The sequence below is a fragment of the Lontra canadensis genome, unplaced genomic scaffold (assembly GCF_010015895.1).
Source record: "Lontra canadensis isolate GAN:19392208 unplaced genomic scaffold, GSC_riverotter_1.0 scaffold3, whole genome shotgun sequence".
In the NCBI taxonomy this organism is placed as follows: Eukaryota; Metazoa; Chordata; class Mammalia; order Carnivora; family Mustelidae; genus Lontra; species Lontra canadensis.
Genome location: NW_022630997.1, coordinates 38718198 through 38730704, shown reverse-complemented (window position 1 = coordinate 38730704; position 12507 = coordinate 38718198). Strand labels below are relative to the sequence as shown.

The following is a 12507-nucleotide window of genomic DNA, read 5'->3' as shown; positions in this document are numbered from 1 at the left end:
AAAATCACAACTGGGTCTTCTTTTTTCCCTTGCACCACTCAGTTTGGGGCTCATAAAAGCAAAATCAACAACCACAATCATAACCATAAGATTAATCTGAGGACCTATTCTGGACATTGTGCTAAGCCCTTCTTCATGATGATGTTTTTGGCTGAGAGTTTACTCCAGCTTCTCCTCTTTGACAATGGAACGACATAAACAGAACATCAAAAAGAAAAAGTCCCTGACAGTGAGAGCTGCAAAGGACTGTGCTAAGGTGACAAAAGGAGCACCTTTCATGTCACCTGCTAGAATCCTTCAGAAGAACAGCTGGAGGGAGGAAGGCACTGGGCTTCCCCCAACCCGTCCTGGTCTCCCCACACTCGGGATCTGTCTTGAGTCCAATCCTTTTAAGCTGAACCCTCCATTTGGGAAGTACCACCCAGGTCCCTGTGGAAAATCAAGCTTGCAGTTCCGCTGCCCGCTGACTTTAAACACCCCAGAGGGAGTGGCCAGCAGCCAGCTTCCTGGAGCATCACCACAGTGCAGCCCTGGTGACACCACGAGCCTTTAATTTAGCAAGAAGGTGGTTTGGCTGAACTGGCCTCCCAGACTTCAGGAAGCCTCACCCCTTGCTGTGTAACCGACTGGTGCGAGGGAGAGCCCACACATTGCTGGGCGGGCCACACACAGACCACACTCTGTACCTCCTCAGAACGTGGCCCTGGCAGCCACCCCCCACCCCCAGACCAGCAGCACTTGTGGGTTCCTCAGGAGCAGGCACCGGAACAGTAGCTCTTGCAGGAAGGGCCCAGACACAGCACATAGCGGCTCAGAGGGGTCTGAGGCCAACCCTCTCCACCTGCATAGCAGGGACACACTCGCCAGCGCCCCCCCCACCCCTGTCTACAATACCTCCGAATCACAAGTTGCATTTTAATGGCTCCCCAGGGGATTCCTATGCATAGTAAGGTGGGAGAAGCCCCAGGACTAGACCAACAAATGTTCTCTCTGGCCCTTGGAAGCAGAGATCTGATATCCAACTGAACGAACATTCCTTGAGACTTCTACCCAGAATCCTAGGACATCCCTGCTCTGAGGCTGAGATTCCTTCCCTGTGCGCCCAGGGCCAGGAGTCCCCCCACTCAAGAAGCATTTCAAAAAAGGAGGCACTTTCGGTCTGCTCCTTGCAGGGTCCAGAAAGGCTGTGGAATTTCAAAGGTCCTGCAGGAGGCCTGACCTTGTCTGACCCCTCGACATGTGTCCACGAAGGCCATGATTCCGCGCAGGGCCCGGGAGCTGCAACGTCACTGCATAAGGGCAGTCCTTTCCACCAGAGCCACACAGGCAGCCCTCCAGGGGCTCCATGGCTCTGAAGGCCCAAGAAGGTGGGGTGGGCTGCTGTGATACGCAGGTTGCCATGGCTAGGACACCCCGGCTGCCCACTTCAAGCAAGAGGTCCTGGCACTGCAGTCCAGGGCCGGCCTATTTCAATGGCACACTTCTCTTGCCCTAGTGAGATAGAGAGAGAGACCCAAAGCAAGCACTTATTCCCCACTACCAGGCACCCAATGAATGCCCCCATCCAGGAAGGAGAACAGTAGCAAGGCAAACAGAGGTCCACTTGGTCTTGGCCTTGGAATTCTTTCTGCCCCACGCTAAATGATAGGGCAGCTCTTCCTTTCCTCTGATGCATGCTGGTCTACCTCCCCAGTGCACCTGGATACAGAGTCAGCCCAAGGCTTCAGGGCACCAGTGTCCTCCTAGGAAAGTCTATAGAATAGGGCTAGATAGAGTACCTACCCCACAGGGCTGTGCTCTGCAACAACCCCCAATTTGCAGCTGAGGAAACGGAGGCACAAAGCAGCAAAGTCCTTGCCCAAGGTCACAGGCTGACTCTTGGGTACGCCACAGCGGGCTTGATGGCTGGGCAAGTCAGCTCAGAGGGAGCACAGTTAAGCTCAGCTTAACCAATTTCTCTACCACAGGATTTCTCCAAGCCTGTGGTGATGTGACTCTTCAAGGGGCTGCTCAGGTGTGCCGTAACTCCCAACGTTTCTCACAAGGTAAAGGCAAGTACTTCCCCTGAACACACTTTGGGAAACACTGTTCTGAGGAAAGCTGGTGCAGGTACAGAGAACCCTGGCCAGGGAACCGTGACATCATCAGACATCATCAGGGAATGGTGATATCATCAGGGGAACAGGTCTGCGAGCTCTGGACTGGGATAACAGGGATGGATGTGGTCCCTTAATGGTGTGACATTGGCCAGCCCTGCCCATCTACCAAACAGCTCACATGGTCTAGGTCTACCAGTCCTGGAGACCCATGGGGTCAACATAGTCGACACCAGGCCACCGAGGTCCCCACCATGCAAACAGCCGCCGTCAAAATACAGGAGCCCTCACTGGCTGCCCCGCCCCACCCCCCAGCCTGCAACAGCTGAGAGCCATGAGCTCAAATCTCCGTCTGACCCGAAGTGGTTGTTGGACCCAAGGACAGCGGACTTCAGAATCTAGAGGTTCCTTCTGGGCCAAAAAAAAAGTTCTATGTGCTGTAGTCTGGGCCCCCCTGGCGCCAAAATCGTTCAAGGAATCAAGGAGAAAACAAACTGACCGCTCCGTGGAGCTAGTTACAGGGAGCCTGCTCAGTGCCAGGCATGGGCTGGGCACTCTATATCCACGGTTGCTACTCGCCATAAGCATCCCACCAAGGACGCACCATTATGCTCCTTCTACACGTGAAGAAATCAAGGCTCCAGATGGCTGCCAGCCAAAGACACCCTGCTCATAAGTGTGAGATCCAGGATCAGCACTTGGGTCTGACTGCCGAGTCCCTCACAGAGTGTGCATTTCCACAGAGAGAGCCAGGAATGGGAAGCAAATGCCCTCTGCTCAAGGGAAGGTCAGCGGGAACTCCCTTGTGACTGGGACAGGAGAGCTTCTCCAAGTCCACCCTAAGTGATCTGATCAGAGAGAATTAGCTGAAGGTCATCCAGTTGCCGGCAATCTCCAAGACGAGGTGAGGCAGCAGGGCCAATCTGGACTCAAGAATTCTGAGGCACCAGAGCTCCAGCCCTGATTGGATACGTTGGACCAGACCCTGGGGAGTTACCAAGCCATAATGGGATCTGATATTTATATTAGTCATGAACCTGACAGAGAAAACGTGTTGTTTTCTCAGACACGTCCATGGAGACGACACTTCAATAATTCATTACATGCACACCGGGCTTGATTAAGCCCAAACTTCTGCAGGGAGGACAGCTCAGACTGAGAGCGGGCGTAAGCCTAGGCCTGGCCACATTCAAGTTCCCCAGAGGAAGCCATAGCTCCCTCAGAAAGCTGGCCTCGGTTTCCCCAGACTAATCTGAAGAGAAGCAGACCATGTGCTGGAAGAGGAGAAGGCGGGAATAAAGACGCAGAGGCACTCCAAGGCTGAATTCCTAAAGAATTTGCCAGAAAAACTGAAAAACACATTCTGGGCTAGAAACTTTCCCCATAGTTTCTCAACTCCTTCCAAGCACTGACACTGAATCACAGAGCAGAAGGGGCATCAGAAGCTGCAGAATTTAATCTCCACATTTTAAACACAAGGAAAGAGCCCAGCGATGTTAAATGACTTCTTCAAGGTCACGGTCCTCTCCAGGCTGCCTAGGCTGCTCACTGTTCACTATAGTCTGCAAATGGATTGGACCTCAAAACGTCACAGCCTCGTGAGCACAGACCTCTGATGAAACCCAACAGAGGAAAACAATAATGTGAAAAAGGACGGCAAAGAACACAGTTCTGGATGATTGTGCCCAAGTTCCCAACAGGGGGATATGTGATTAGTGCTCTCATTCCCCGCCCCCAAAAAAGTGCACATACCATTCTTTTCAAAACAGTAAAGTCACTCCCCACTTGAGATTCAGAGGCCAAAGGTGTGAATCAGATGAGAAGCCCCATGAGACACGCCCATAGTCCTGGCTTCCTTGATCAAAAAAGATGGTGCTCTCCCAGAGGCCAAACACGTGTGATGTCAGGGCACCCTGTGGAAACTGACCTCCCATGGAATTTCAGATGCTAGACACCTGCCCTCCATGGGACCCCACCTCCTGGTCAAACCATCTCGACTGAATGAGGGTGAGGACGAGCACAGCTGAGGGCCGACAGACGTCTGTGCATAAGCAGTCTCGGTTTGCTTGGGAAGCTTAGCACTAAAATCATTATTCCAAGTTTAGGCCAGACGCATTCTTCTGTACCACACTTCAACAACTATCAAATACTTGAAAAGTGAAAAGAATGAAGAACAAAAAACCATGATGGCAGTAAAAATACAGCCCTCAGGGGTAGAAAGAAAAGCTCAGAAAAGGCCTAAGTTACTATTAATGAGCTGGCTACGCATGGTTCAAGTGACCAAATCAACGGGAAGTCGTTATGAGATTCTGGGCGTGTTTTAAAGTGCACGCTAATGGTATTAAAAGTGACCTGACCTCGTCCTCCACTCGCCTCATAAGCTCCCAACCAACTGCAAGCATCTCTCGTCCCAGGCTGATTTTTTGTAGAAACTTCCAGTTATGTCAACTCAGCCAGTCTCAAAGCTACAAAGTATAGCCTAGTAGACAGGGATCGCTTTTCCTAACGATCATTGCCAAAAACCTCTTTTCTTGAGAAGATTGACACAAGTTGTGCTTGGTCATCATTTATGAAAGAGACTCTGTGTGTGAACAGTCCAATCAGCATTTCCTCCCAGGGACTGCTGTGATATCCATGGACCCCTAGGGTAAAAGGACGTGGAAGCTGTGTTTAAAACCCCACAATCACAAAAACACCACAACTTATTTTGACTCATTGAAAAAGTTTTCGTTATGATCAAGAATGCCCAATTCCTTAAGGATGAGGAGGTTGTTAAAAACTGCTCCCAAACCACTCCGTGGTTTTGAACATTTTAGATGCCCACGACCAGGAGCTATCCCTCCCCTAAGGCCAGACATGGACTCTCAGTAAAGGAAAAAAACAACTCCAGGACTGAAGACCGTGAGAGGAGGAGATGAGTGAACACATCTATGAACAAGGAGTTAAGAGGAAGGCTAAGGCAAGAAGCATGGTCTCGGGGGTCTCATGGTTCTAAGTCTGCTTAGCCTGTTTGCGTCTCTGGAACATGGGCGGTTTCCCACCTGGACAAGTAAGGAGAAACCTCTGTGTGGAGGAGGTAACTCCAAAGCTGCCTGGGCAACATCTGGAAGCCTCCGGAGAAGTGGGAGGAGGAGGAAGAGAGAGATGGCTTTTATTTTTCTCCCTTATTTCCAACACACCAGTATTTTCCAAAACACAAATGTGCTGCCACAAAACACAGCTGAGCTCCAGCACCCAGCTCGGTGTATAATTAATGATCAGGAGAGAGAGCCTGGGTTCCTCCTTGTCCTTCACCCACAGCCCCCGGCTTCCCTACTTCCCACAGCAACTAAGGAGGCTGCTACAAGTTGCGGAGCCCTGTGGAAGTTTGAGGGGTCCTGGCATTAACTTTACTAGAAGAAGGTGTGCGACCCAGACCTGCCTCTACCTTGAAAAGGTCCCCTATTCCCTTTGATCTCCCCTCCCTCTGAAACGTGAAGTCCCCTAGGATGGGAATTACTCAAACACAATGCAGCTCGGTCCCCTTTTTTTTTTTTTTTCCAGTTCTTTCTTTTCCATTCTGCAGTTTTCAATGAAAAACTGCCCCAGCCCCTCACCTTCAGCCAGTGCGCGGAGGGTGGTGGGAGGGGAGGACATCTCTAGGGACACGGCGACAGACCAGGCAGTCAGCCTAGCAACCATACTTAAGGTGTAGTGAGCCTCGGTGGTGGTGGGCGTCTCTGCGCCAGGAATAGCTTAAGCCGACATCCAGCCACCTCAAAAGCGCCGGGGAGGAGGCTCCGCGCGAAACCGCGGCCTCGGAGGCTCTCGCGCGGACCTCCTTGCTCCAGCTCCCCGCCGCCGGCGGCATTTCCGGGGACCTAGGGAAGGTGGCGTGGGGGCGAGAATACAGAGGCTGAAGAACTTGGGGCGGGGGTATGTTCCACGAGAATATCTAAGGGATGGGGAGGAAGGTGACATCAGATGTGCGACCTCGCCACATTCCTAAAGTGGCAGCCTCCGTGGGTTGCCTCCAAAACTGGGATGCAGCTCCCCAACTTTCCCTCGCTGTCCCCGAGGTCCCCACACTTCCTCTGGCCAGGTTCCTCCCCCGGGATTCCCCAGTCCAAAAAATTTTCTCCCCTGCCCGAAAGGTTTCCCCTGATGTCCGACTCCACGAACTCGTCTCCCCAACAGGTTTCTGGAGTGCGGGCCGACGTGCTCCCCCCTCTCCCACCACCAGGAGCCCGGCCGCGGCGGGCGAGGCGGGCGGCACACGCACCCGGAGGCCCCCCCGCGGCCTCGGGCCCCGCGTGCTCCGCTCTCCCTACCCCTCATCCCGGCCCCCGAGCGGCGCACGTTCCCCCCCCCCACCCCCGCCCGGCCCCAACCGCAGCCGCCCGCGACCCCGCCATAAACAAGGGGACGGGACTGGGCGTCCGCGTCCCGGAGCGCACCGGTCGGGGGCCACTCCTCAGCCCCGGCGCGCCGCCCGCCGCGCCAAGCGGGGCGCGGGGAGAGCGGAGGGAAGGGCAGGCGGCGCGGGGAAGGCAGGCAGGGATGGAGGGCGGCACGGCGCGGTGAGGAGCGAGGAGGTGGGCTGGCGCAGGGGGCGGGCGCCCGGGGCGCGCGTTACCTTCGTCTTGCCCCCGCAGTGGCAGCAAACGGTCCACAGGTACTTGAGCGTCCGCCAGAGCAAGATGATGAAGAGGCCCCCGAAGAAAGTCACCATGGAGGAGGCCAGGAAAGCCCACCACATGCGCTGGCCCCGGCTGTCGCACGGCACCTCCATGGTCACCGGGATGATGAGCGCATCCATCTTGGGCTCGTGGACCGAGGACGAGGAGGAAGAGGAGGAGGAGGAAGAAGAGGAGGAGGAAGAGGAGGAGGAGGAGGACGCGTCTAGGCTGAGATGGTTCGCGTGGATATTGCTACTCATTCTAAGACTGCTGCCTCCGCCGCCGCCGCCGCCGCCGCTGCTGCTGCCGCCGCCGCCGCCGCCACCATTTGCCATAGCTAGCAACGGGCAGCCGGCGCAGGGGCTCGGGGGAGCTCCTCCCGCCGCCAGCGCCACCCCGAACACCCATCAACAGCCATATTGCTGCTACTGCTGCCGCCGCCGCCGCCGCGGAGCGCGGGGAGGGGGCGGGGAGGCGCCTGGGCTCGGGGCGCTGTGCGCGACCTGGCGGGGTGCGCCGAGATATATACGGCGGGCCGCCGCCGCCCGCCCTCCCCCCGGCCGCCCGCCGGGGGGGGAGGGGATGGAGCGCGCGGGCAGCTCCCCGCCCCGGCCCGCGCCCCGCTCGCCCGGGGCTACGCCGGCCCCGAGCCCCGAGAGCCAGGGGGCGCCGCGGGCCGCCCGCGCCCGGGGTCTGCGCCGCCCCCGGGCCCGCCCCGGCTCCGCGCGCCGGCCAGCCGTGCGCCACGCGAGTGCGCTGCGCTCCCGACCGGGACCCTCCCCGAGCGCAGCCGGCGCCGCTCACCCGCCGTTCCTGGCTTATTAGGTGGCAACTAGTTAATAATGGGTGATCAGCCCCCTCCTCCGGGACGCCCCCGCGTCAGCCTGCCGTGCCCGGCTGCGCTCGGCTCCTTCTCGCCGCCCCTGCACGCGTCGGGCCACGGAAGGTCCGCCGCGTCTGGCTGCCGGGCCGCCCCGGCCGCTAGCTCATGCCTCCCGGGATCCTTGAGCCGCGTCTCCACGCCGCTGAGCCTCCTCGGCCTCCGCTCGTTCTTCCTCCTCGCCTCCTCCGGCTCCTCCTCGTCCCCGTCCTCGCCGCCCGAGCCTCTTCGGCGCGCTCCCCGCGCTCCCCGCAGCCGCCAGCAGCGGCAGCTGCAGCAACTGGAGCGGGCGCGGGCTCAGGCCGCCTGAGGCGGGAGGGGAGGAGGCTTGCACCGCCGGCTCGCCTCGGCTCGGAGCTGGACAGGGGGCAGGCTGACCCCTCGGCGGCCCCCTGGCACGAGCCCCTGAGCCCCAGAACGCAAGGTAGAGCGCCCCGAATCAAGACTCGGGATCGGGCGCCTCTCTCCAAGGTGCTGCGCCCCCAGCCGAGTAACCCGGGGGGACCCGAGGAGGATGGCGGGGCACCTATGGCGGGCCGTTTTTGCCAAAGGATCCCCCGGTGGGGAGGGAAGGAGTGACCAGCTATCGACACCACAGGCCGGACACCCCCCAAATTCTCGGGCTTTGGGAGTGAGGAGGACCCTTCTGGATACACACCCTAGTTCGACCCCCTCTGGCCTCTAGTTCTCTCTTCCCTATCCCCTTCCTAGGTGCCCCAGTGCCCCACGCATAGCTGGAGGCTGGCGGGTGGTCTTTGGCCCTTGACAGCAGCAGGTGGTTTTTCTGCATTTTCTTCATTAAGGGACAGAGCCTGCCTAAGAGAGTAAAAAGAAATGAGCAAGGGGGACCTGGCCTCAGGGATGGTGCAGGCTACAACAGACAATTGAGTTCCCCAAAGTCATTCCCCCTTTATCTAGCCCCAGACCCCACTGTGTGAGGAGGGCAGCTGGGAGAAGGGGCCATTCAAGCCTGCCTTTCCCCATTTAGGGTCTTCCCTCCTACCCCCACCTTTAAAGAGGAGGAGAAGCCTGGTTTTGTTCAGCAGCCTCTATCCCTACACCACAGGGGAAAACCTCTTGTGACGCTCTCAGAAATTTTGCTCCCTCTGTACACTGCTCTTCCTCTTTGCTACCAGCTGGACTACAAGTTTTTCCAGTGCTAATTAGGAAGAAGATGGTCACACTCTCCCCTCATTACCCACAGTGGTTTCCCCAAAGTTTCCAGCTCATTAGTTTAAGACTAATTGGAATTATCAAGTTCCTTTCAGTCCTTCCTGTGGTGAGGGCCAAGTTAGTTAGCATCCTTTACTGTATGGGCCCAGCCCTGCTTCTGCCTGAGCCAGAGCTCAGCCCCGCCCCTTGCCCCTGGAGGCCCTAGGATGCTGGGATGCTGGGGAGGACCCCAGAAGGGAGGCCTGGCAGGGCAGAGAAGCAGAAGGGAAAGTTTGCAGCTTCTCCAAACCTCATTCAGAATGTGTTCATTGGGTTCAGGACACATACCCATGAGAAAATAGTCAGGGCCAAAGTCAAAGGGGGAAATAGAAGGAGGTAAGAGTTCTTGAGAATTTGGTACTCAAAAACCAACACGTAAAAGGGAGCAGCACTGGCTGTAATACACTACTGAGGAACCGTTGAACACTGCACCAAAAACTAATGATGTACTATATGTCGGCTAACTGAACATAATAAAAAATAAACATAATCTTACTATTCAAAACAAACAAAGCAATGCATAAAAGGAAGTTACAGATGGTATTTTCCAGAAAGTGAAACTGTCACCCAGATAGCACATGTAGCCTCATCCTTTGTGTTCAGGAGCCTCTCTCAACACATCTGTGCTGCATTAGTCCTTGCAAAGACCCTGGGTTCTTCCCAGCACTGAGTTAAGGGTCGGCCCCAAAAGTGCTGTGGAGATGTTGCAAGAAGGTAACTGTGACCTTGAGACTCCTTTGATTCATTAGCCCTCTATAATGGCTGTACTTTGCTCCCTTTGGGCCTCCGCATATCCCAGGAATGTTAAGGACTTTCCTTTTTTTTTTCTTTTTAAGATTTTTATTTATTTATTTGACAGACAGATCACAGGTAGGCAGAGAGGCAGGCGGAGAGAGAGAGAAGGAAGCAGGCTCCCCACTGAGCAGAGAGCCCGATGCGGGGCTCGATCCCAGGATCCTGGGATCATGACCTGAGCCGAAGGCAGAGGCTTTAACCCACTGAGCCACCCAGGTGCCCCGTTAAGGACTTTCCTTAAATCAAGTACAAGATTTGAAATTTAAAAATAAAATACCCATAGCATAATAAGAACAGGAATGACAGGATTGTCTGCTCACAGGGATATGAAACCCCCAGAATGGATTCCCTTCCCCTTAAAACTGAGCTTCCACACACCAGACTCTTCTCCAGGCATTCCTGGACAGCCCCCATGACCCGAGTTCTCCTGCAGTACCAGTCTGGGGCTACTAGCGAGAAACCACTGGTTGCTGTGACTTCGTCACCCCAACGGCAGAATCCCCACCTGTGTTTCTCCCCCACTGTCACCTTCGCCATCCCATCGTCCTGTCTCCTGCTCTCTTCATCACCTCTGCCAGGGCTGGCTGAAGGTTTTAGCAACTTCTGTTAGACGAAACCTAGGCTGAGTCACAATTCATCAGAGTTCCTTGCCATCAAAGTCAATATCCTACCTTGCCTACAACTCCAGTCCCACACTACCTCCTGAGATGGCCTGACTGGTAGGCAGTGAATGAGAATGCCACCATCCACCAGAAAGAGCCCTCATCAGGCTGTTGCCTGCCTCTCTGGCCACCAGCTTCGGGAAACCCACACCTGGTCTAACCAATTGGGGAAAATGTTCTACAAGACGGAATAGAACCTCAAAGTTAAAAGGAACTTCAGTGCCTTGGGTTTATCGTGTTCCCTCACTTGTAAAATTGGAATAAAAACAGGAACTGCTCTGCCTACCTACCTACAAATAACAAAGGGTTATTTGTAAGGAAGAAAAAAAAAAAAAAAACATTATACAGGTCTGGGTTGTAACTACTGTGACCCAAGACACAGCCAAACGCCAACCATGGCTTCTGACCTCACACCAGAGCTCGTGTGTGTACAGGCACCGGATGATGGGGGAGACAAGTCCAGGCAAGACTATTGCTCCCTGCCCCCAATTTGCTGTTCTGCACCCAACGAGCCCCTCGGTTGGGATAAGGACTGGGGCTAAGTGTCCCTGCTCTCTGCTGAAGCCATTAGGCTGTGGCCTGGAGGGCCCCACCAGCAGATAGACTCCAAGGCGGAGGAAAGAGAGGTTCCTCCGAATGTCCCCAGGGCACTCCCCCTCCCCGAGGCGTGTTTGCAGGCTGGGGACCAGGGACCATCAGGCAAGCACTGACAGCCTAAGCGCAAAGACCATCTTCAGCCTTTTCCTTTCTGAAAATAATATAGGCCATATATTTATTTCTCAATACATTTATAAACTTCTCAGAGGGGAGGGTGACCTCTTTGTCATGTGAACATGTGCCTATGGCTGCTCTCAAAGCCAACCAGAGTTTCAGTTACTGAAGTATTCTCATCTGAATGGTCTCAACTGACATAAAATAAATAAATGAAAGTACCTTAGCATGCAAACTGAAAAAGCAGAACGGCTAAAGTAATAGCCAAGGAGAAAAAAAGAAGCCGATTTACTTAAGTGTTGGCCCAACATCATAACTAATGTACACTGGATTTCTTTTTTTTTTCCGGCCTGGACCCAGTTCCAATACTCTTGACGTAACTAATCATGGTGGTTTTGCCGGGGAGCCCGGCGGACACCGTAAGTGATCTAGCGCCCTCTGGTGACCATTTCTGGATACTTGCCATTATTTGGTGACTGAAAAGGGGGCCCATTAAAACCCTCAGAAATTTGGTGTGAAAATTTCAAAGATCATGCAACCACAAAAGTATTAACGACCCAGGAGGCACCTGGGTGGCTTAGTGGGTTAAGCATCTGCCTTCGGCTCAGGTCATGATCTCAGGGTCCTGGGATCGAGTCCCGCATGGTGTTCTCTGCTCAGCGGGGAGCCTGCTACCCTTTCTCTGCCTGCCTTTCTGCCTACTTGTGATCTCTCTCTCTCTGTCAAATAAATAAATAAAATCTTTAATAAAAAAAAAATTAACGACCCAGTTTTCAGTCCTACCATCACAGGAAGCATTGTGATGCAGACGGCTAACAGGGTGGATAGTGTTACCGTGTTTTAATGGCAGAGCTTCTAAGCTCAAACTACCCTTAGTAACTTACCACCCCATCCATTACCATTGTGTTCTATTCTAAATCGTTTAAATATTCTCCCCTTCCTTACCCTCTTCAGTCTCTATAATCTCTTTGTGGTGTAATAAAGGACAGTAGCCATTCTCCCATTTTACAGCTAGGAAACTGAGTCTTAGGTCTGTCAAGTTATTCAGCACGACAAGGGTGCCCATACCTTTGGAGCACTTTCTCTCTTTGTGACTTATACTGGACCAGGAAAAACACAGTGGACCACTGCTGAAACCATGCCCAAGAGCCTCCAAGTTCCAGAAGGGAGCACTGGTCCCCAGGATGAGGAGAGAGACTCAGAGAGTAAGCCTTTAAGTGTTTGTTTATAATAAGTATTTGTTTACTTCTACTTATAAGAATAACTCAGACTCAAAGAATTTGGAAAACAAACATTTCATAAAGGAATATAAAAATTACCTAGAACCCCACAGCCCACCAATAATCATAATTGATACTTTCATATATTTCACATTATCTTCTTAGTGGGGTATATTTTTGAAAAATGAGGGCTGGATTGAACATCTAACTTTTATCCTATTTTCCCTTAAAATTAAATTGTAAGTATTTTTCTCCATATCATGATATATCACC

The 12507-nt window shown here is 53.9% G+C and overlaps 1 protein-coding gene across 36 annotated transcripts in view; it reads right to left on the bottom strand.

Annotated features, from left to right (window-relative positions):
- Positions 1-7345, bottom strand: part of KCNMA1 (potassium calcium-activated channel subfamily M alpha 1) — a 717583-nt gene extending 710238 nt beyond the window's left edge. For 9 of the 36 annotated variants that reach the window (XM_032839141.1, XM_032839095.1, XM_032839151.1 and 6 more), the window contains exon 1: positions 6712-7300. In XM_032839141.1, the coding sequence (XP_032695032.1) occupies positions 6712-7089 (378 nt within the window). In that variant the 5' untranslated portion in view covers positions 7090-7300. Of the gene's footprint in view, positions 1-6711 lie in introns of all 36 variants that reach the window. The other 27 variants (XM_032839077.1, XM_032839086.1, XM_032839104.1 and 24 more) reach the window with 13 other exon arrangements.
- Positions 7346-12507: the final 5162 nt, after the last annotated feature.